At 41.2% G+C, this 24299-nt stretch overlaps 1 protein-coding gene across 14 annotated transcripts in view; it reads left to right on the top strand.

Annotated features, from left to right (window-relative positions):
* The window catches only part of VPS13B (vacuolar protein sorting 13 homolog B), a 931639-nt gene that overhangs the window by 196601 nt on the left and 710739 nt on the right, over positions 1-24299 (top strand). For 13 of the 14 annotated variants that reach the window (XM_077809935.1, XM_077809940.1, XM_077809948.1 and 10 more), the window contains 2 exons: positions 1040-1234; positions 9195-9319. In XM_077809935.1, the coding sequence (XP_077666061.1) occupies positions 1040-1234; positions 9195-9319 (320 nt within the window). The remainder of the gene's footprint in view (positions 1-1039; positions 1235-9194; positions 9320-24299) is intronic. The other variant, XM_077809942.1, reaches the window with a different exon arrangement.

The raw sequence follows: 24299 nt of genomic DNA, 5'->3' as shown, positions 1-24299 counted from the left end.
GACCATCATATATTCTGTATAAACATTTAAACTTTATAATGGGACATCAGTGTTCAAGCCAATGGTGGCTTGTCATTTCTTATGCTAAAGCTAAGGTGGCCAAAATGTGCAGTTCATGGGTGATGTGTCGTCCAGCACATATCTGAGTCCTTTCTTCTTTAAAGACACTCCACTAGTGATTTACAATTAGCTAAATTTGTTAATTTTATTTGGCTAGTAACTTTTCTTTATCAGGTTTTGATTAAGATTTAATTGTACCCAACTTAGATGTTGATGTCCTCTGATCTACTCCCCTCATATAGTTAGAATATTTTTCATGTTTAGGATAATGGAGATCTAATGGTTTGGTGGTAGATTCTAAGGTCCCAGTACGGGTGATGGCAGCCATGATGATGAAGCTTGCTTCCACTCCTGTAGTTAGATCCTTTGACAGCTTCCTATAGTTAAAACCAAGTTGAACACCAGAAAAGCAACATTCAGGTCAGGTAGAAAACTTTTCCATCGGAATGAATCAATAAAAACACATAACTGGAGTCCTTGAAGAAACGTTTCCTGTCTTTCTCACACCATCTTTGTTGTGTAATATAGCAATTTTGTGGCTTCACTGGGGACCTTGAAAACCCCTAATCAGTTTTTAGTTGAAATGCATGCAGTTTGTACTAGCTTTTATCTCCAACTTCTACTTATTTCATAAACAATCTTTATGTAACATATTTTTGAAAATTAAATGCATTATTTTCTTATAATAGTTAAGATATCTGGCACATTTATAAAGACTGGATAGTGCAGAGTTATGTAAAAGTTATATCAGCATGAATTTGGGTGCACTGTACTTTCAAGTGGTGAAGCAATGAGTAAATAACCTTTTTATAGACTAGCATACTGCACCTTCACATACTCTGTACATGAAAACTTGTTACAGGAAAATTATTTTAGAAGTGTTTCAGACTCTAAAAATTTTATTGATAGAGGTATGAGGTCCTGCATAGGGTATTGCATAAAAGTTTGTCTTTAGAATACTTTTTCTTTTTCTTTCTAGAGTTCAAGTGGTTTGTTAAATGCTACAAGCTTCCAGCCTTTACGGCCTTTGCCTGCTATTAGAATATTGATGGACAAAATTAACCTGGAACATTCTGTGCCAATGTATGCTGAACAACTTGTGCAAACAGTCAGCAGCCTTAGCCAACCTCCTGATAACCTGCTTCATTACTGTTATGCACACTGCTACCTTAAGGTAAAAGAAAATATGAAGTGTATTTATTATTAAAGAACACTGAAAAAAATTAATACAAATACAGACAGTCCTAGATGCTAAGAGTTGTGATCTCCCAGAGCACATTCAGTTTTTCCAAAGAGGTGTATGGCAAATATCAAGGGCTTGGTTTTGCACTCTTAACTTAGGCAAAATTTCCTAGTTCCACCTTTGTAAGGAGTACAGGCTGAAGCCCCAGGGAGCTAATTTTTTATTATTGTTATTTATTCAAATTATTTGGCAAAGATCTTTGCAAAATTGGTTTTAATACTAATATAGTTAATACATTTGTAACAAATCATCTTTATACATTCTGTAAGATGCTATGATGAACATGTTTGGTACAAAATTGTTACGGTAATATTTGCTTTTGACTACAGTGAGCCACCCATTTTAACATATTTTTTGCATAACATTAACTCCAGCACCGCTGAGTGTGTGAGGAGAACCTCTAAACATTGCATTTTAATATCCTTTAGTGAGGAGGAGGCCCTTTTGCTAGGTTAAGAGATTGCAAAAATCCATTAAAAAATCAGTTTGAGAATGTGTAATTGGCGTCTGCTAAGATTTTAGAAGAATCTGTTGAAACTCTGCCCCCTTTGGATCACCAGGAGAGTTAGTTTCCCTGCCAGACCAAGTGCAGTGATTAGAATCATTTGAAGGGTCTTTGAATACTAGCAGGATATTAATATAATAATTTACTATCATGACTACTAATATTACTACTAACTTTTACTGACTCTTTTGAAAGACATACAGAAGCATCATTTTTCTCTGCACTTGTCTACTCATACCATAACAGCTGTCTAAGTAATGATATTCTTAGAATGTCCTTGTAAAACAGGTTTCAGAGTAGCAGCCGTGTTAGTCTGTATCCGCAAAAAGAAAAGGAGGACTTCTGGCACCTTAGAGACTAACAAATTTATTTGAGCATAAGCTTTCGTGAGCTACAGCTCTGATGAAGTGAGCTGTGGCTCACAAAAGCTTATGCTCAAATAAATTTGTTAGTCTCTAAGGTGCCACAAGTCCTCCTTTTCTTCTTGCAAAACAGTAATACTGTGCTGGCTAATTACATGGCAAATTTTATGTTTTCTAGAATTAGATATTCACCTCATATCACATTTCAAATAATTGGGACAGCAATATCACATTCAACACTCCTAAATGCTTTTCAAGTTTTCCTTAGTTTTGTTTTTCTTTCCTCAAAGTTAATATGTAAATGTTAAAGAAACCCCTTGATGTTTTCAGTACTGAAGGGTCCAGTTCTGCTCCTATGGAAGTTGATGGGAGCAGGATTAAGTCCATTGTTTTATCTGCCAGTTTTAGTGTAAACTTATGAATTGTATTCTTACATGAAGTTTGGCAACATGTGTTGAAAAGATTCAGCTCCACAATAATTAATTTTCACAGTAGTACAGAAAAAAATTAAAGAACAATTATAATATACTGTGTGGAATGTAATTTAAATCATCACATTTTATTCAAAATAACAAAAAGATTTCAAGAAAAGCTACTTTTGTCACTAAATCCCACTGTTTTTGTAAAAATATTACTCTAACTATGAAACAATGGATATCTGCATTTTGTTTAATTTGTATTAAGTATAAAGTGTGCTATGATAACCCCTCTCTACCCCACTTCCCATTTTCTTCTCTTTCAACTCTCTTCGCCTCTCTCCCTCCTTGTTGTTGTCATCTACAATTCACCCAGGTCCCCACTTTTAGTCTTCTTCTCTGATTTCGACTCTTGGCTCTCTCTCTCACTCATCCTCAGTGACTTCAGCTTCCATGTTGATGACCCATCCGACCCCTTAACTGTGTGTTTCCTCACCCTGTTGTGACGTTGCACCCCATAATGCTTTATGGAAATATGTTTATGAATGTATATATGACATAACTGGAATATGTTTTAGGCTACATATGCCATGTAACATATCTCTGTAACGGTTATGATCTACTGAATATATTCATCCTATTTGTATGCATGTATCATTTTTGTATTCAAAGTTATGAATATTGGCTGTGTACTTGTTTGAGTTTAAGTAGCCTTTGTAAGGGATTTGGTCAGCTTCTTAAGAAAGGAATTTGCAAGTTAAGTGCCCAGTCAAGAAACACTTAACGGACAATGGAACTTGGAAGACTCCAATCCACATAAGAAGTCTACCTGGGGACATTACAGGTGGCAGACATTGTTCACATGCTACCTTGAAAGTTCTGAGTCATGCATGGACATGTGACTTGCCCATGTGACTCCAAAACTCCAGCTTGCAGCTGGATTCTGCGTAGGAGAGAGGAGTGGGTCTCCACCCACAAGAGAGAGTCTACTTAAGCCTGTGGAATACCCTCCATTTGGTCTTTAGCTGGCTCAAGAGGTAGACTCTCCACCCCTAAAGGATACCTGAAAGAAACTGGAACAAAGGACAGTAACCACAGGGGTGTGAGTGGTTGCTGAACTCAGACTAGAAGGAGGCTAGTCTGTAAAAGAAGCTTACTGGAACATCTCTGAGGGTGAGATTTCATCTGTAATCATTTTCTTAATGTACTAGGCTTAGACTTGAGTTTTTTATTTTATTTTGCTTGGTAATTCACTTTGTTCTGTCTATTACCTGGAACCACTTAAATCCTACTTTTTGTATTTAATAAAATCACTTTTTACTTATTTAATTAACCTAGAATATGTATTAATACCTGGGAGGGGAGCAACAGCTGTGCATGTCCCTCTATCAGTGTTATAGAGGGCAAACAATTTATGAGTTTACCCTGTATAAGCTTTATACAGGGTAAACCTGAGTGTTGGAGACAGGAACACTTCTTAAGCTGTTTTCAGTTAAGCCTGCAGCATTTGTAGGACGTGGTTCAGACCTGGGTCTGTGTTTGTAGCAGGCTAGCGTGTCTGGCTCAAACAAGGCAGGGTTCTGAAGTTCCAAGCTGCCAGGGAAAACAGGCTCAGAGGTAGTCTCAGCACATCAGTTGGCAGTCCCAACTCTGTGTGTATATAAAATCTGCTGCAGTTTCCACGGTATGCATCCGATGAAGTGAGCTGTAGCTCACGAAAGCTCATGCTCAAATAAATTGGTTAGTCTCTAAGGTGCCACAAGTACTCCTTTTCTCTTAACGGAGTTTCTGTGATCCAACTTGTCACAGTGGTGCAGCGAGGAGGGTCTGTGCACAGCTGATTGCTTTGAGATACTTGTAGTGATTTTAAGTGAGTTTTGGGTGTGGTGGCGGGAGAACAGACAAAGTGGTTACTGGTTTGTTATTTTCTGTTTGCTTATTTTGGGGAAGGGAATAGAGACAGTAAAATCAGGAATATGAGTGAGAGTGAGACTCAGAAAAAGCCAGAACTGCACAGATTGCAAATGGCTGAGAAAGAAAATGAACATAAAAGACAGATGGAATTAAAACAAATGGAAATTAATGCAGAAGCAGCCAGGGACAAAAGAGCCCCGGAGTTAAGAGACAGAGAAGTGCAGGCCCAGATTGAGGCCCAGAAGCATGAACTGGCTGTTATGGAGTGGAAGAGCCAAAACCTCCAGCTGCTGGCTCCACTTCGACAAAAATCCATGAATGGGAGTGACTGTGTCCACAGTGTGATGAATCCAGTGATATTGCTGAATATTTCATCACCTTTGAGAGACTGCATCCTCCATCCCTGAAGATCAAAAGATGACCACATTGAGAGCAAAATTGACTAGAAGAGTTCTGGACATACTCAATAAGATGCCTATTTATGATGCTTCAGACTATGGTAAATTTAAGGAACTGGTTTTGAAACAGTTTCAGATGACACCTGAAACCTGCAGGGTTAAATTCAGGAGTTTGAAGAGGGGATCTGGATTGAGTAATGTGGCTTATGTAAATGAAATGAGAGATTTGGTAGATAAGTGGGTGAGGGGAAAAGGCATTACAAGCTTTGAAAGAATCTGTGATTTGGTTACTCAGGAATAATTCCTGAATATGTGCAGTGATGATATAAAACAGTATTTGTGGGAGAAAAATGTGGGGGATTTGTGGATGCAGTGTGGGGGGATTCGCTGAGTTTGCAGACTCTTACGAGCAGTCACAAGCTGCAAGTAAACATAAACCACTGGCAGAGGGGTACAGGATTGGGGGAAAGCAGAATCACCGTTTTACCCCTGGGAGAAAGGAGGCTGGACATTTACCTCCCCATACCCCTGTTATTTGTCCCAAATCTCCTGTACAAGCAGAGGAGCCCCAGAGGTGCTATCATTGTAAGTCCACTGAGCACCTGAGGAATAATTGTCCTTGGCTGAGAGGGAACAGGCAGCAGGTAACACATGAAGCTGCTGATGCACAGAGCCAGGCTGTTGCCTCTTTCCACACAGGATTTGTAAAGGTTATGTGACAAAGCTCTGTCCTTGTCTCCGTGGTTCCTGTGTTTCCTGGTGGATTTCGCTAGCCTCGGGCTTACTGTGACCCTCCACAAAGACCTTCTCTCTCTAGAAGCAAGGGTCACAGCTTACTGAGCCATTTTCATCATAAGCCTGCAAGGGAGGTGAGGAGAAGCAACCCTCCCTTGCACAGTCTCTGTTGTCTCCCAGTCTCAGTGATTAATCGGGGAAGGGTGGGTGGGGTGAAGTCACATGTTTGTAGCAAGCAAGCATGTCTGGCTCAAACCAGGAAGGGCATTGAAGTCCCAAGCTGCCAGGGAAAGCGGGTTCAGAGGTAGTGTCAGCACATCAGTTAGCAGTCCCAAAGGGATTTCTGTGATCCAACCCATCACACCTATCGTCTTCATTTGACTTCCAGACTTCCTGTTCAACTCTCCCATTCACTGAAAGGGCCATCCACTTCTCCTGATCTTTACCAATCCGTCACTTATCTCTCTCTTGCTGAGTTCCCCCTCTCCGACCATCACATGGTATCTTTGAACACCGTCCATGAGCCTCCCGCACCCCAAAAAAACCCTGTCACTCAGTCTTTCTGTGACTTCAAGTTTATCAGTGTTTTGACTTCTCATCTGCTCTCAGCCCTCTCCTCTCTTTTTGCCTTTCTCTTCCCCTTCCTCCATTGATATGATTGTTGATTCTCTCCATTTCACACTCGTTTATTTCCTACACCCTTTACTCTTTGCTCCTCTCTCATCTCAAGGTCTGCCCTGCAACCCCCTACCCTGGCTCATCACCAAAATCCATTTCCTCTGTCCCTATTCTTTTGCTGCAGAGAATCTCTGATGGAAATCCCATGACCACCCTGGCTTTCCTCCATTACAAATTTGTTCTCTCGTCTTTCATTTAGGACACTTAAAACAAACAAACAAAAACAAAAAAAAACCCCAATCAGATTCTAAAAGAAACAGAACTTTATTAGAAGGAAAAAAGGGAAAAGAAGCACTTCCGTAAAATTAGAATGGAAGATAATCTTACAGGGCAATCAGATTTAAAAACACAGAGGATTTCCCTCGGGGCCAAACTTTAAAGTTACAAAAAGAAAACCAGGAATACACCTTCCTCTCAGCACAGAGAAAATCAGAAGCCAAAACAAAAATAAGCTAACACATTCCCTTGCTAGTACTTACTAATTCTAATGGAGTTGGATTGCTTGTTTCCTTGATCTGTGTCTGGCAAGCACACAGAAGAGACAGACCAAAACTTTTCCCCCCGCCCCCTGCCAGATTTGAAAGTATTTTGTCCCCTTATTGGTCCTTTTGGTCAGGTGCCAGCCAGGTTACCTGAGCTTCTTAACCGTTTACAGGTAAAAGGAGTTTGTGCCTCAGGCCAGGAGGGATTTTATAGTACTGTATACAGGAAGGTTGTTACCCTTCCCTTTATATTGATGACACTCCCTGACACAGATGCAGAAATTTCTCATTTTCTCTTCCTCTCTAATCTCTCCACTTGCCCCAGTGGCCTCATGCATCTTATCTCCTGATATACCTTATGCCCTCTTTTATCTTCATCCCTTACTTTCTCACTTTCCTCTAGCTCTTTTCCCTCACAATACAAAACTTGCTTTTGTCTCATCCATCTTAAATCCTTGAACCCACTTGCCTGTCTAACTACTGCCCCGCTTTCATTTCTATGTTAATTGAGAACACTGTCTACAACTGCTGTCTGGAGTTCCTCTCTTCCATTTCCATCCTAGACTCTCTTCAGTCTTGCTTCCACCCCTTCCACTCAACTGAAACTGCTTTTGTAAAAGTCTCTGTTGACCTCATCCTAGCCAAAGCTTGGAAACGTTACTCCTCCATCTTCATCCTTCATAACCTGTAAGCCGCCTTCAACACAGTTGACCATGCTCTGCTTCTAGAAATCTTATTCTCCCTTGGCTTCTGTGACTGTGTCTTCTCCTGGTTCTCCTACCTCTCTAATCACTCCTTCTACATGTCCTTTGGAAGATCTCCAATATATCCCCTCCATCTTTCTATGGGAGTTCCACAGGGCTCTGTCCTTGGTCTCTTTGTCTGGATAATCTCATCCATGAACATAAATTCAGCTGCCATCTCTATGCTGATGATTCACAGATCTCGGTGTCTACTCCAGACCTATGTCCTTCTGTCCAAACTAAAATCTCAGCCTGCCTGTCTGATGTTTCCTCATGGATACGTAGCTGTCAGGTCAAGATCAGCATAACTAAAACAGAACTCTTAATCTCCCTCTGTCCCCCTAAGGCAGGGGTGGGCAAACTTTTTGACCCAAGGGCCACATCTGGGTATGGAAATTGTATAGCAGGCCATGAATACTCACAAAATTGGGGATTGGAGTGCAGGAGGGGGTGAGGGCTCTGGCTGGGGGTGCCATCTCTGGGGTGCAGGAGGGTAGGATTGAGGGATTCGGAGAGGGATCAGGGCTTGGGCACGGGGTTGGGGTGATGGAGGGGGTCAGGGGTGCAAGCTCTGGGTGGCACTTACCTCAAGCAGCTCCATAAGCAGCGGCATGTCGCCCCTCCGGCTCCTGCGTGGAGGCAAGGCCAGGCAGCTCTGCGTGCTGCCCTATCCACAGGCACTGCACCTTGACAAATGAAGTTTTTCCTATTCATACCTATTCAGTATGTTGCTGCAAAGATCATTTTCCTGGCTCTCGCTTTGAAAATGTCATCCCTCTCTTTGTATTCCTCCACTGATTCCCTCTTCTTTAGTGTATGAAACACGAGCTACTTGTCTTCACTTTCAAGGCCTTTCCCAGTCTACCTCCACCTGACTTACACTCTCTCATTCAGTATAGAAAAGTTGACTCCCATTTCAGGTTGGCCCATGATGCCAGCCTCTATGCCCATTTGTTAAATTTTCAAACAGGCTCATTTGTTCTTTTGTCCTTCAAATCCTTCCTTCAAACTCTACTTTTCCGTGGTACCTACAAAAAAAATTTACAACAGTTTGGTTGCTGGTGTGCTGAGAACACAGCCTATCATGCTGTCCAATATTGTCTCATTATTTCTTTGTATTCCCTGTCTGTCTGTATCCATTTGTTGTCTCTTGTCTTGTACGTAGATTGTAAGCTATTCTGGGACTGTTTTTTTGTGTTTGTGCAGTACCTACAACAATGGGATCGTGGTCTATGATTAGGGCTCCTAGCTGCTATGATAATAAAAATAATAAATAACAATACGCTATTGTAAGGAAGCATGTGGGATGATGTTTAAATCTTAATGGGTGAATTAAAATAAATTTTAAGTATTTTTTTCAACAGATATATTTCTCTTAAAGTAAAACACTTACACATTTTGTTTTTTGGAGAGAACTTGGACATGAGGAATTTTCAGGTTATTTGTGTGTGCTGGGAAAGTATTCTCTAATGATGATCCATAATTATTTTATGTTTGTTTAGTTTAATTTTAACAAGTTGAAATTTTGGGGAGTTGGATTGAAAACTAGAAAGAGTTTAGTGTACAGTTATTGTAACGAAAATTGAAACTGGTAGATCTAATCTTATGCTTGTTAAATCTTATATCAAGATATAATTTGACCTTTTTTCTTGTTTCAGATATTTGGTTTTCAGGCAGAATTGACCTCTTTGGATGTTAGAGGATCGTACTGCTTACCTACTCCAATTATCCCCTCTTTTAGTACTGCTATTTATGGCAAACTGCTTAAGTTTCCCAAATGTTGGTGAGTATTAAACTTACAATATGAAGTAGTAACAGGTAATCTTTCAGTTCATTTTTGTGTTATACTTATTGACATAGGTTAAAGATAAAGGGAATTTTATTGAGTATAGTACCATATTTGCCTCTAGGCCTTTGTGTTTCTTGTAGAATATATTATCATATAAAGTCTGTTGTCCACAATAAAATTTAGGTGAGGATGTAGCTGTTAATTAGTGTTGTAGGGCCTTTTTTTGTTTGAATGAACTAAAGGAACAAGCTACAAAAGCCTATAGCAAATGTTTTGCTTTTAAAATGGAAGTCTTATGGACCAGTTCTTTGAGTGCTGGTCCCTTTGTGTATTTCACACATGGGATATGCATGTGCACCATTCACCTGAGATCAAAGATTTCTAGCAAAGTGTCCATTGATCTGTGCCCATACAGTTGTTCCCCTCGTACTCCAAACCAAGGGCATAGGGAGCAGTATGGATCAGCCCCTCTCCAGTTCTTTCTTGTTGCTGCGTGGCCGGAGTTGGAATCCTGTGTCTGTAGATGTCTAAGTGGGTCACTTTAGTCAGGCGGTCCAGCTGGTGACTCTTCATCTTCTGGCAGCCTTCGGAATCTGTGTCAACAAAGAACAGTCAGCATTGACTCCCACAAGGACTATGGACTTTATAGGAGTGACCCTAGATTTGACCTCAGCAAGGGTCTGCGTACCTACAGAAATATTCAAGACCATGAACAATTTGATAAGACAAGTCTCTTTCAGACCACACACTCTGTCAAGGCTTTTCCTGCAAGGCTACACGGCATCGTGTACTTGCATAACAGTGTTTGCCAGACTTCACCTATGTTGCCTACAAGCCTGACTCTGGTCCATTTACCCAGCAAACAGAGACCACATAAACACCAGAATAACAATAGTCACCTTGCCTCGTGGATGAACCCGGAACAAGTACATGTGGGAATTCTTTTTGTGTCACAGAGGCATCCCTTATTGGGCAACCCACCTAGACAATCACACCACACAAGTAATTTGGACTCCTTGTGAGGCCAGAATACACATGAACCTCTGAGAACTGAGAGCAGGCCATCTAGCCTGCAACGTATTCCTCCCACTAGGATCCTACCATGTTCAAATAATGTCAGACAGCATGACAGCTCTCTTTTACATAAACAAGTTGGAGCAAAATCCCTTCTCTGAAGCACTGAATTTATGGAATTGGTTCATCAGAAACCACATAACTGTCTTGGCTGAATGCCTGCCGGGTGCACAGGATTCTCTAGAAGACAATCTCAGCAGGCACTTCTCCACAGAGAATGAGTGGGAGATATACAATTTTTTCCTGAATGATACACGCAATGGGGAACACCTTCTTGGGATCTGTTCTCATCCCAAATGAATATGTAGTAAACCATTTACTGCTCCAGGGCAGCTCTTGGCAATGTCTTCAGGGGCAACACCCTTCTGTTATCCGGGACAGGTCAGCTCACATATGTCTTTCCTCCCATCCATCTGCTACCACAAGTTCTGTGGAAGATTTGCTATGACAGAGCTCAGGTCATTCTCATAGCAGCCAGCTGACCCATACAGTTCTGGTTTCTGGACCTTCTGCAAAGTCAGCCCGTCCTTCCATCAGTATCCATCACTCCCCAGATTTACTAACTCAGAAGAACGGAAAGATCAGACATTCCAACCCAGCCGCCCTTTTTTATCTGGTATTCTCAGGGGCAACAGACCTAGAATGTTCATGCTCAAAGGTTCATGCTCATGTAGTCTTTCCTCAATCAAAGTAGGAAAGATTTGACCGGAAAATCTTTTCTGACTAAATAGAGGCATTTCTCTATCTAGGCTCAACATAATCAATTATTTCCAGACTGTGCAGATATCCTTGCTATTTTAGATTATCTTCTGTCCTTGAAAACTTCAAGGCTTTCCACTAGTTACTTGCAGATCCATCTAGCAGCCATCAGTGCCTTCCCTCTAGTAGAGGGATATTCTGTTTTTATTCACCCAACAATCATTAGATTCCTGAAGTTCCTTATTAGGGCATTCCCACTGGTGGTGAAATCTGCACCGCAATGGAACCTGAACCTTGTGCTGTCAGTATTTACTAGACTACCATTTGAACCACTGGCCGCATGTTCTATGACTCACCTTTCCATGAAGATTGCCTTTTGAGTTGCCATCACATCAGCCAGAACAGTGAGTGAACTGGGAACACCTGATCCGCCATACGCTATTTTTAATACGCCTTCCCCCTGAAATTCATTCCTGAAGTAATTTCTGAGTTTCACATAAGTCAGTCTATCCTGTATTCTTCCCAAAACTTCATGCTTCTGATGAGAGAAGGTTTCACTCTCTTGGCATCAGATGAGCTCTGGCATTCTACCTGCAAAGGACAAAACCAGTAAGAAAATCACAAAGACTGTTTATCGCTACAGTGGGACAGTTACGGGGGCAAGCGTTATCTGCTCAGTGACACTCTAAGTGGATCTCTGGCTGCATCATTCTGTGTTACCAGTTAGTATATATTCCTTTCCTGGATGGGGTAAGAGTCCATTCCACTAGGGCACAAGCAGCCTCAAGAGCATCTCTTCAAGAGGTATATGTAGGGCGGCCACCTGGAGCTCCATCCATACATTCATGAAGCATTACACATTAGTTCAAGCTGCCTCTGGAGAAATGTAGGATCTGCAATATTACAACCACCTACATCAACTGTATCCTTGCTCCTCCCCTCCTGTTTAAATATTGCTTATCAGTCACCCACATGTAGAATACACATAGGGACCAGCACTCGAAGAAGAAATGGAGGTTAATTACATGTAACTGGAGGTTCTTCTTCGAGTGCTGTCCCTTGTGGGTGCTACACTCTAGGTGTCGGTGCATCCCGGCGCCATTGATCGGAGATTTTCAGTAGCAGTGCCTGGTAGGGACACACGTGGTCAGTTGGTATCTCAGTTGGTTATCTTCTTGGAATCTTCCTGAGCGTGTGCGTCCTGCACCCTCCTCAGTTCCTTCTCAGCCATCCTCGGCTGAAGATGGGACTCAGGGCAGTGCTACTTTTCTTTCCTGGTCTCTGTAGGAAACAGTAACAAAGAACATAGAAATAGTTATTAGTTACATCCCAGTTGTTTCCCTTCCTTTAGCGTAGTTACATAGTTAGTTACTTAGTTAAACAAACAAACAATGTTTTCGCTTCAGGCTTGTCTCCCCCTGAGACACTCTCCCCTGCCATTTCTAATTCACAATGCCAGGGGCTTCAGGATTCAAAAAGTGTGTTTCCTGTCAGAACTCCGTGCCACGGTCGGATGGGCACTCACGTTGTGTGAAGTTAAACCCATTCCCACACGCTCCCCGGCCAGATCCGAACCAGTTGGGAGCATTGCTTCACCCTCTCTGGAGCAGAGGCAAGAAGGGTAGGATGAAGTCTCTCAAAGGAGAGACTTTAACAAGGGTAAAGGGTCTCCAGCGAGATCCTTGCCTTATGTGCTGACAGCACCAAAGGCAGGCGCCTCCATCTTCTCTGATGCCTCAGCTGGAGCTCCTGCAGAGCACAGAGGCAGATACCCGACCTCCTGCATCGGGAAGGTTTCTGCTGCACAGTAAATAGATGCGGTGTAGACAGGGCGCTCTACCCCGGTGCCGAGAAGAACGTCTGCACCGAGCCTACCTCCCACCCCGGCACCAGCAGCGGACCCCCTGCAGGGCACCTCCAAGCGCTCCGCGGCACCGCTGACACTTTCACTTGACAACGCGCTAAAGCACAGAGCAGGCTCAGCACAGCCCAGGGAGCAGGAGCAACAGTTTCTCACTCACTGTGACCTCACAGTGCCACCTGAGCCTAACTCCCTGCTCCTGGATAAACAGGGCTCACTTTTTGAACAGCCGCTCTCCCCACCTGAACTGGCTACCTTTACTGACAGCGAACTCGATATACATCAGCAGGCGGAGTTCTCCCCACCTGCCTCTCCTCCTCCACCGGAACCTCTTCCACATCAGGTCATGGCTCACAGCCACCAGCCTCAGTTTCCCTACTTCGCCCCCCCCCGTGGGCGGCACCTGGGTTCTCCTACCCTATGTCTTGGCCTCAGTGGTGCCCCTGGCCACATCCTCCTACCACTCATCCTCAGACCTCTTCCACCAAACCTCTGCCTCCTTCTATGCCTCCATCTCCAGCTCCATCCACTTCTAGAGTACCTGAACCCCCTCCTGAGAATGTGAGCTATGCACCATATCCTGACTCAACGACCCCTAACTCTCCATCCTCTCCAGACGGAGCCCTCTTCTCTCTGCCTCCTCAGAACGTCGACGACTGTAATTGAATTGTATTGTAAACAATTTCAAGAACTTTTCAGGAGGCTGGCACTCAGTGAAAACATCCCCTTAGAAGAGGTTCAGGAGACAACACAGACTCCTCAGAATCCTTCAACCATCTGTGCCCTCAGAGATCGCGCTCTCCATAAACGAAGCACTCCTGGAACCAGCTGACACACACTGGCAAACTCCAGCTTCTTCATTACCAACTTGCAAAAAGGCCGAACGTAAATACTATGTTCCTGCTAAGGACGCTGACTTTCTATTTTCTCATCCACAACCGAACTCTCTTGTCATGGATGCAGTCGCACAAAGGATGAAACAGCCACAATATTGGCCCATCCTGCAAGATGAGGACCTTAAATACCTTCTCACCTTGGGTCGCAAGGTTTATTCGTCGTCCACTCTACAATTTAGAATTGTGAACTATTCTGCCCTCCTCACCAGCTATGACTTCGATAATTACAATAAACTTTTTGAATTTGCCTCCTACATTCCAGAGGATAGGAGAGCAGACTTCAAATCAATCCTGAATGAGGGCCAACTGATTTTCAGAACAGGCCTACAAGCATCTCTAGACACGGCGGACGCTGCAGCCCGTACTACTGCAACTGCTGTGGTTATGCGCAGATCTTCGTGGCTCTCTGCATCCAGCATCCCTAAAGATCTGCAGACCAAAGTGGAGGACCTCCCCTTTGAGAAAGATAAACTTTTTTTCCCACAAAAATGGATGAACTCCTTCGTGCCATGAAAGATTCTAGAGCGACACTGTGCATCCTGGGCATTCACCCATCTCTTCCCAGGAGACAATGATATCAATCCTACCAAAGACCACGCACACAACAGTATTATCGGCCTCAACCCAAACCATACGACATAACTAGGAATTGTGCTAGACCCCCTAAGCGCAGACAAAATCAAGCTCAAGCAACCACCTCCCATCCATCGGGGAATAAACAACAATTTTGAAATGTTGGTCTAGGGTCTGCACGACCACCCCTTGATTCCACTGCATACTTGCCCATTTGGCCACCGCCTCCAGAGATGGAGATATTGAGTGGGGGCTGCTATGGGGAAGTGGCCCAGGGAATTGTACATGTCCTATTTCCAAAAGTTAGCTACCATAGCTGCTACTATTAGGGTCCCTGGGTTGGAGCCCGGAGTAGAGGGCAGGTTCCCCACTCCCTTCCCCGAGTGATTCAGCTTCAGATGCCCAATTCGGGGCCTCAGTACTTTCATCTGTGTCAGACTGAGCTCTGAAGTTCCAGACTCCAGCGGTGGGTACTGCTTGGGAGTCACCTACAGTGGAGCACCAATAGGACACTACACGAAGAAGTAACCTTGTGCAGTTAAGCCTGCAGCGTTTGGAGGATGTGGTTCAGACCTGAGTCTGTGTTTGTAGCATGGACATGGTGGGGGAATAGTTTGTTAACCTTGTGCAGTAACGATGGTTCTTCGAGATGTGTCTCCCTGTGGGTGCTCCCTTCTGCTTCAGAGTTCTACTGGTTGACTCTGTGATAGAGAAGGAACTGAGGGAGAACTGCCCCTGCACGCTGACTAGCCTTGTGGCAGGTGGGGAGCCACACATTCTCGGGCGGCACGGACTGCTACTGAAATTCTCTGATCGTCAGCACAGTGCGTGCACACACACCTACTGTGGAGCATCATAGGAGGACACATCTTGAAGAAACATCATTACTGCACAAGGTGAGTAACTTCTTCCCATTTTTTCTTGAAAGAATACCAAGAGTTGATGTCAACTGACACATTTAATGTGTTTAACTGAAGAGCTCTGTTCTCACTTCAATCAGAATCAACCAAACTCAGGGTTTGAAACAAAGTAGGGAAATAATCTACAACCTAGCTCCACCAATTAGGTCTTGTGTTTAAAATCGGATGCTGTAGAAAAAATTATTTTTGTTTTTAAAAAATATTTTCAATTAAATATGACATTTTGCATGTCATAATAGAAATGTTTCAGGGTTTTCCCTTTGGTTCTAAATATAATATACATATTTTTACTTATATTGAATGTAAGTCTTCTCCTTGAGAAATATTATTAAAAAAGAAGCAGAAATCATAGTGAAGAAAAGTAAGCATGTTAGAAATACTGTCCTCATATTTAATATTTTATATGCATTAATGAAAAAAATGTATTTTTGTCCTATTTATGAACTATGCAAATAGACTAGATTTATATATAATGCTACACTGGAATATACTAAGTTGTTTACTACTGATAGCTGCACTATGTTATCTTAATGGATAATAATATTTTAACACAGTCAGTACACCACCAAGTGGTGGTAGATTAATTTTTGTTGGTCATATTTTTCATTGATACTTCACAAAAACACCTAATACTTTATGTGAAATAGTGTGCTGATCTTTCATTTTGCTGATGAAATACTGACTTTATTATGGTAATTTAGAAGTGATGTAAATTGTCAACACTGGTGAAGAGTACTTTAGTTGTTAAGATGAGTGAAAAAAGTTTGTTTTTCCTACACGTTAGTTGGTTGTACTTGTTAACAAGTATTAGCTTGTAAAAATGAATTAGATGTTTAAAACCTAAATATAAATTTTGGTTTTACATTATTTTGAAAAGTTCGTGTACATGTGCAAAATGAAATTTTAAAATGATCTAATTCTTTTAAAGATGTCGGCGATGAAAATCTGTCAGTAGGCAAGCTACCTATTAGTGTTTAACAATGTATGTCTCTGTGCATATTATGCCTTCTTCTTTTTTTTTTTATTTGTAGACTGTAGGTTACTTTATGTGATGTAACATGATAAATTCCCCGGGCAGAAAAAACAACTCAATAGACCATCAACAAAAAAGAAAACTCATAATTTAAACAAAAAAAAGTGCTGTCTTAAAATGAGAAAATATATATCAACATTTGGGAATAGGATTTATAACCTGAATAGCATCTATAGCTTACTACATTTCTAAATTATTTTAATAGTGAGTTTGATCATTTGTTTTCAGGGTATAATGCTTTTGTAGATTTTTAAAAAATATAAATGTATTTCACAATCTTAAGATAAAACTAACTTATGCAAACAATTTATCTAAACCAAGCAACGCCAATTTGAGGGTAATAAAGTAGAAAAAATAAATGAGTACAGCAGCAGCCTGCTTAAATGAAGTGTAGTTTGAAGTGAATAAAACTCCAGATGAAATGCATCAAATAGCACTTGAACTAAATCGAAATCAGCATGAGGACTGAGAGCTCATTGAAGTCATGCACTGAGTGAGAATTAGTCTGGTAGAATAACCTGGTAATGTCATTAAGCTTCAACTCATTTTTTTCCCCTTCAAAATTATACCACCTGCTTTATGTGGATTTTTAGATTTCACATTCCAGAATTTCTTAAAGTACACACATCTGATGCTACATATGTTCTTCTATTTCTTGGGAGAAAATATATACCACAGACCAGAGCTTTTAAAAACAAAGACATTTTATGAACTGTTATGGAATCCCTTAGGTAGTATGTTTTCAGTTAGCAGCGAAAATCTCAACTTTATTTCTGACATAAATCAACAGAATAGCTTTCATTTTTCTTGTTTCAAAATAAAAATTCCGAACTGTACACTAACTATATACAATATATCCTATATTTTGCTCTATTTACATTTTTAAAGTGTAGTGGAGAAACCTAGGTAACATTTGATAAATGAAAGTAAATTAGTTTTCCCCCCATCTCCCATAAAGATGCTGGCAACTATTTTTATCATTTAAACAAGTCATATTTGTTTTTGTTTACTACTTTGGTGTTTTAATACAAATTAATACATCGGCTTAATGCCAAGAGATTTGCTCAGAGCAATTAGTTCAGTGTGTTTCTGACTATATTTTAAATTCCTGTATATGTAACTTATTTTAAAATTAAAGTTAAAAATATCATTTGTGTCGTTCACAGTGGCAGTAACCTACAAAATACAATGTTAATATTTGTGTTTTACAACTAATTCATGTAGTGTTGCAGGCCAGCCTATTAAACAGCTTTCAAACCTTCTAGGCAGACGTTTAAAAGCAACTAAAAAATTAGCAGAATATGGCTTGAAAGACATACTGACTAATAATACTACTTAATGCAAAACAGAAATCTTGAGAGGAATTAACTGTTTTTTCATTTTTCTTTTGGCTAGAATTTATTTTTCAGCAGATGAGGTAATTGGGTGTAGGGCAGTTTAGTATTGTAACACAGTATCACCAGTAGAGTAGCACTTTGTTGTTCTGTAGATGAATATTTGTTAAGGTTCCTGTGGTACTAAAGATTAGATTCCTAAGAGAATTCTGTTTTTTGTTTTAAATATTTGGGCTGATACACAAATGTTTCATCTATATGTTTTATGAGGTAGATTTTGATCCAGCTCATATGTCATTTATATCATTATTTTCTCCTCTGCACATTCCCCTGCTTAGGATGCACCATCAGTGCATCCTGGACTAATGCAAACGGCATGAAGCAGTGTCAGTTGGAATGTCCTCAAACTGCCTGTTTACTCCCCTGGGAAATCTGAATGTCTGGAGGGCGAGAACATAAAAGAGGACAGGTTGAATGAGCTACCTCAGTTCCTTCCAGCTGTGGTAGTAAGTGGACGAGGAGCTTCCCTGGGTTCACAGACTCAGTCTTTTTTGGAACATTTGTTTCAGTTCATTCACTATATTTTAGTTACATCTAATTAGTGCAGTCCAGGTTAGTGTTAGTTTAGTGTTGTGTTGCATGTATTTCTTCTTTTGTCTGAGAGGATTGCGTTGCCCTGGCATGGGTCCTTGGTTCTGCTAAGGAGGAACAAAAAGCAAAGAAACTGCGATTCAAGAGTTCTGCCTCTGCCCCTGCTGCGTTCTTTTCCTTGGACACCAATGCGTGGTGCGTGGCCTGCTGGGGGGAAGCCATTCCTCCAGACATTGTTACATCCTTTATCCCAAGGGCTAAAAAAGAATGACAAAATAGACTCTAAGTAGTGCTGCTTCAGGAAACCTTAACAACAAAGCCTCCTGATTCTGAGGGCAGGATTTCATAAATGCTTGGAGACCTGCTTCAGTTCCAAATCCCGAGGCAGATAAGGTTGCTTTGCCAATGCAAATCCTATAAAGTAAGGACATAAAAGGATATGTCTATACAGCAAGTTAGTTTGTGATAAGATGGGTTGCTCCAGGAGATTTGCACTAATTGTCCATGTGGACCCTGCTGTTGCAGACTAAAAGTTCTGTAGTGTGCTTTGCATACTGCTTCAGTAGGTACTAACACTCTGTATAGACAAGCCCTATATACAGGATATATCTCTTAAACGTACCCAGATGTACCACACAGCACATTTCCAGTGCTTGACCCAGAATCCTCTCAATGAACTTCCTTCTGTCTTTAAGGAAACAATATGATCTCATGTCTCCCCCTTAAGCTCACTCAATCTGTGTGCATATGTCAACTCAAAGTCTTTGCTGATGTTGCTAAGGTTTGTAATTAAGGTTGTAGAAAAGGGTATTATGCATAATACATCAGGGAAGAAGTGGATCTACTTTGCTTGTATCCTGTCTGGAGCTCTAGTTCTGAGGGTATCATGTTCAAGAAGCTCAGTAGGACCTGGGAGCATGTGTTAATACAGTTGGAATGTTAAAGAAATTAAGGAATAAGCATATGACAAGTTCTGTTGCACAGCTTGTCTCCTCATTAGTCACTAATGGGTTAATGCCCTGCACCTGTGCAAATCAGAGGTAGTCCAGTGTTGTTGCTGGGAGACTCCTGGACTAAGCCTCGCCTTGCTGCTTGGGCCACCAGATTTTCTGCCTCTGTCGATGGAACAAATTGCCAGTTCAATTTGTCCCAATCATTTTGTTTTATAACTTTATTTTGTATTTGTTTTTATGCTGTAGTGATTTATAATTTTTCTTCTGCTTCCTTCTCCTGGATTGGGTATTAGGCAGCCTGGTGGTTTTGACCACCCGGATCTGTTACTACAGTGCTTCTGTTCTGGGCTTCCTCTGTCCCCACTCATGCATGGCAGAGCAGTCATGCAAACTCCAGGCTAACTCTAAGCAGTGTTCCCTGTGGGAGGCAACATTTACAGGCTCTATAGAAGGCAAATTATATTCTGGCTGTTCACAGCCAGATGACCTTGCACTGCCAGTGCACGGAGCTCTGATGGACTGGCATGTTGGGTTCCGTCCCTGTCCTGAGAAGCTATGACTACAACACAGAGAAGCCTGATCAGGAGCTTCTTATGATTTGGGAGAGAGTGTCTAAGGATGCGGCAGACACTATCCAGCCAGCTCAAGGAGCAAATCCTACAACAGACCTGGACCAGAGGGGAAAAATCCTTGAAGGGGATCAAAAACCCAACCCCCAGACACTGCAGTGGGTCCTCAGCTCCCTGGGGAAAGAAGCTACACAACAGCAGCTACACAACTCCCTTTCCTTCTCACTGTACATCAGGGAATTCTCATGGTCGGGTGTAAGTCTTGCAAACCGTAGAGACTCTGGGTCCCAGAAAAGTAAAAGCAGCCATCACCTTGGTAGTGCAATAATTAGTGTGATTAATGAGCAAGTGGGGTGGAAACCAGTGGTTAACCCCCTTCTCCTTTACCTAAGGGAGTGTTTGTTGGGGCCTCTCCTACACAGAGGGTATGTCTACATTACAAAGAAAAACCCATGGCATTGAGTCTCAGGGCCCAGGTCAGTTGACCTGGGCTCCCAGGGCTTGGGCTCTTAGGCTTAAAAATAGCAGTGTCAGTGTTTGGACTCAGACTGGAGCGTGGACTCTGAAACCCGAAGATCTCGGATGGAGCCCAGTCTCCAGCGCAAGCTTAAACATCTGCCTTGCGATTTTTAAACCCAACAGCTTGAGCCTGAGTCATCTGACTTGAACTCTGAGACTTGATGCTGTGGGTTTTTCTTTGCGGTCTAGACGTACCCCAGAGAAGGTCTTGCAGTGCTCTGTACCAAGCTCACCATCCCCTCCCACCCTGCAGCATGTCTGGGAATGCAGAGGATTCTGTCACTGTCCTGTGAAACTCTTCCTCAGGTTGCAGTGTAATGGGAATTGTGCCTGTCTGGCTTTCAACCCGGGGACTTTTGCTCTACCAGCAAATGGGGCTCAGTTTCAGGCAGCAGACGAATGGGATTTGTGCCTTCTGGTCATCATCCATAAACCCTTGTTTTGTCAGGGAAAGGGTCTCAGAGTCTGAAAAGCGGAAAGTGGTCTCTCTCTCCTCCTCTTTCCCTCGTCACAGACTGGCTCCATGTAAAATGTAAATAATCGGTGACCAGAACAGAGGCACACAAGGATTCTACTTCCCAGAAACCTGCATCATCATGGCATTACTGGGGAGGAGGGCAGGGGATGTGGAGATAAATCCCTTCTCATGTTCAATATGATCCTGTTTAAAGCCCTGAGTGCAAGTAGGTGATTTTGACTGTACTTACTTGGGTGCTAGACATCCTGGGAGAGCAAGCAGGCAGGCTTTTAAGCTCCTAGGGCATTTAGCAAGCATCCTCTACAGTTGAGGTATTTGCATGTTACCACAATGGTAAAAATTTGCAAAGGTCCTAAACTTTTTTGCAACAAGGCATTTCCTAGCAGTGGTCATATTTACCAAATTATCTTCAGTGACTAGGATTGCTGGTGTCATTCTTCGGTTTCTTCCTCTGAGTGGGTTTCTTAAAATGTGCCTGCAGAATTTCCTTCTGACAACATGGAATCAATCACACACCTGATGGAATGCAAAATTAGATGTTATTCTCATATCGCATCCAATCGTCCCTTTGTGGGCAGCTAAGTACAAACACGCTGACTACCAACCCAGTATTCACTCCAGACCCTGCATTATCGGTATAGAAGCAAGGATGAGTAGCATACTTGGAAGAAAGTTCCCAACATCTGAGAGTACATATCCATTTAGTTTATTCATGTCTGAAGCCACAACTATGGCCCCTAAGGTAGGTCGGTGGCCAGTACCAGCTGCTTCAGTGGAAGGTGCCAAGAAACTATGCTGCTCACTGGGGAAGTCTCCTTTTACTTCCCTTTAGAGATTGGCTTATGATTGAGGCACGAATGTTTATAGCCCTTCCAAAACTAATGAGTAACCAAAGTTCAGTTTTTTCCCTGGAAATGGGAATAATGTCCTGGGCAGAGGAGAATCTGCCAGCTTTCAAAGCAGTTCACACAAAGGATATAGAAAAGGGAAAATTTGAAGTTGTCATCCTATTCTTCCACTAACCTAGAAGGGACTTTGAATTTGCTAGACAGCCAAGGAACCCATTCTGGCACTTAAAGGTTATACCTATAGGAAAGTACATAGGAGGAATGGTGATGCAATACTTTGATTAGTGCATAAACCCCCTTATTTTTCCCCCTAAAATCAAAGGTGGGCTTCTCTTGCATGTCATGGATGGGTTGCAGGAACATTTCTGCAATAAATGTTTTCTCAGGGTAAGCCTGTAGAATTTACAATATACTAGGGCTGTCAAGCGATTTAAAAAATTGCGATTAATCACACTGTTAAACAATAATAGAGTACCATTATTTAAATATTTTTGGATTTTTTCTACATTTTCAAATAGATTTCAATTACAACATAGAATACAAAGTATAGAGTGCTCACTTTATTTTTGATTACAAGTATTTGCACTGTAAAAAACGCAAAATAATTAGTATTTTTCAATTCACCTAATACAAGTACTGTAGTGCAAGCTCTTTATCATGAAAGTTGAACTTACAAATGTAGGATTATATACAAAATAACTGCATTCAAAAATAAAAATGTAAAATTTTAGAGCCTGTAAGTCCACTCAGTCCTTCTTCTTGTTCAGCCAATCGCTCAAACAAACAAGTTTGTTTACATTTGCAGAAGATAGTGCTGCACGCTTCTTGTTTACAGTGTCACCTGAAAGTTAGAACGGGCGTTTGCATGGCACTGTTGTAGCCGGCATCACAAGATATTTACAGGCCATGTGCGCTAAAGATTCATATGTCCCTTCGTACCTCAACCACCATTCTGGGGGACATGCGTCCATGTTGATGACTGATTCTGCTTGATAACAATTCAAAGTAGTGCCGATCGACACATGTTCATTTTCATTATCTGAGTCAGATGCCACCAGCAGAAGGTTGATTTGGGGTTCTGTAGTTTCCTCATTGGAGTGTTGCCCTTTTAAGACTTCTGAAAGCATGCTCCATACTGTGTCCCTCTCAGATTTTGGAAGGCACTTCAGATTCTTAAGCCTTGGGTCAAGTGCTGTAGCTATCTTTAGAAATCTCATGTTGGTACATTCTTTGCGTTTTGTCAAATCTTTAATGAAAGTGTTCTTAAAATGAACAACATGTGCTGGGTCATCATCTGAGACTGCTATAACGTGAAATATATGGCAGAATGCATGTAAAACAGAGCAAGGGATATACAATTCTCCCCAAAGGAGTTCAGTCAGAAATTTTATTAACACATTTTTTTTAACGACTATCATCAGCATGGAAGCATGCCCTCTGGAATGATGGCTGAAGCATGAAGGGGCATATGAATGTTTAGCACATCTGGCACGTTAAATACCTTGCAATGCCGGCTACAAAAGTCCCATGCAAATGCCTGTTCTCACTTTCTGGTGACACTGTAAATAAGAAGAGGGCAGCATTATCTCCTGTAAATGTAAACAAACTTGTTTGTCTTATCAATTGGCTGAACAAGAAGTAGGACTGTAGGATCTAAAGTTTTACATTGGTTTGTTTTTGAGTACAGTTATGTAACAAAAAAATCTACATTTGCAAATTGCACTTTCATGATGAAGAGATTGCACTACAGTACTTGTATGAGGTGAATTAAAAATATTATTTCTATTGATCATTTTTACAGTGCAAATATTTATACTCAAAAATAATATACACGTTGATTTCCATTACAACACAAAATACAATTTTTATGAAAATGTAGAAAAGCATCCAAAATATTTAATAAATTTCAGTTGGCATTCTATTTTATAACAGTGCAATTAAAACTGCGATTAATCATTAATTTTTTAAATTGCAATTAATTTTATTGTTAATCATGTGAGTTAACTGCAATTAATCGACAGCCCTATACTGTACATATATTGTAAGCTTTGTCTCCTACCTCATCATTTATGTTGTGTACGTATTCTTTAAAAAATTCATTATAAATCTGTTGTCAGTTTACCAGTCAGTTAAGAAGGGATGGAAGGCAAAATTACATGAGAAGTTTTGAAAGTTCTGAATCCAAGCTGGTTTTGACATTTTTTATACTATTTTAAATGCCTTGGATTTTCATTACTAGGTAATTCAGAAACATCTCAACCAATTTCTCTCAAACTTACTCCCCCAACAACACCCACGCACTCTATTTTCTGGCTTGAAATGAAGCATGAGAATTTACAGCCATTTGTTTTTGTTTGTTTGATGAAGTCAGGGAAACAGAGTTGTGAAGATAGGGAATTGTTCCTTTCCTGAATGTTTAAAATGGCGCAAAGATTCCCAAATAAGGTGTTCAGTAGAACAGTAAACATTCTGTAAGAAACAAGGATCTAGGAAACCTATTTGCCTAACATTGTTTTGGTATTTCTTTTGTAAGTCAAAGAATTTGCAAATGTTTGTATGAAGATGTATTTTAGAATTATTTTTTAATATGAGGTGGTATTAACTTTTATAAGAATTTAGGTAAAGT

Source organism: Eretmochelys imbricata, chromosome 2 (genome assembly GCF_965152235.1).
Source record: "Eretmochelys imbricata isolate rEreImb1 chromosome 2, rEreImb1.hap1, whole genome shotgun sequence".
NCBI classification, from domain to species: domain Eukaryota; kingdom Metazoa; phylum Chordata; order Testudines; family Cheloniidae; genus Eretmochelys; species Eretmochelys imbricata.
This window is presented reverse-complemented; position numbering and strand designations above follow the sequence as displayed.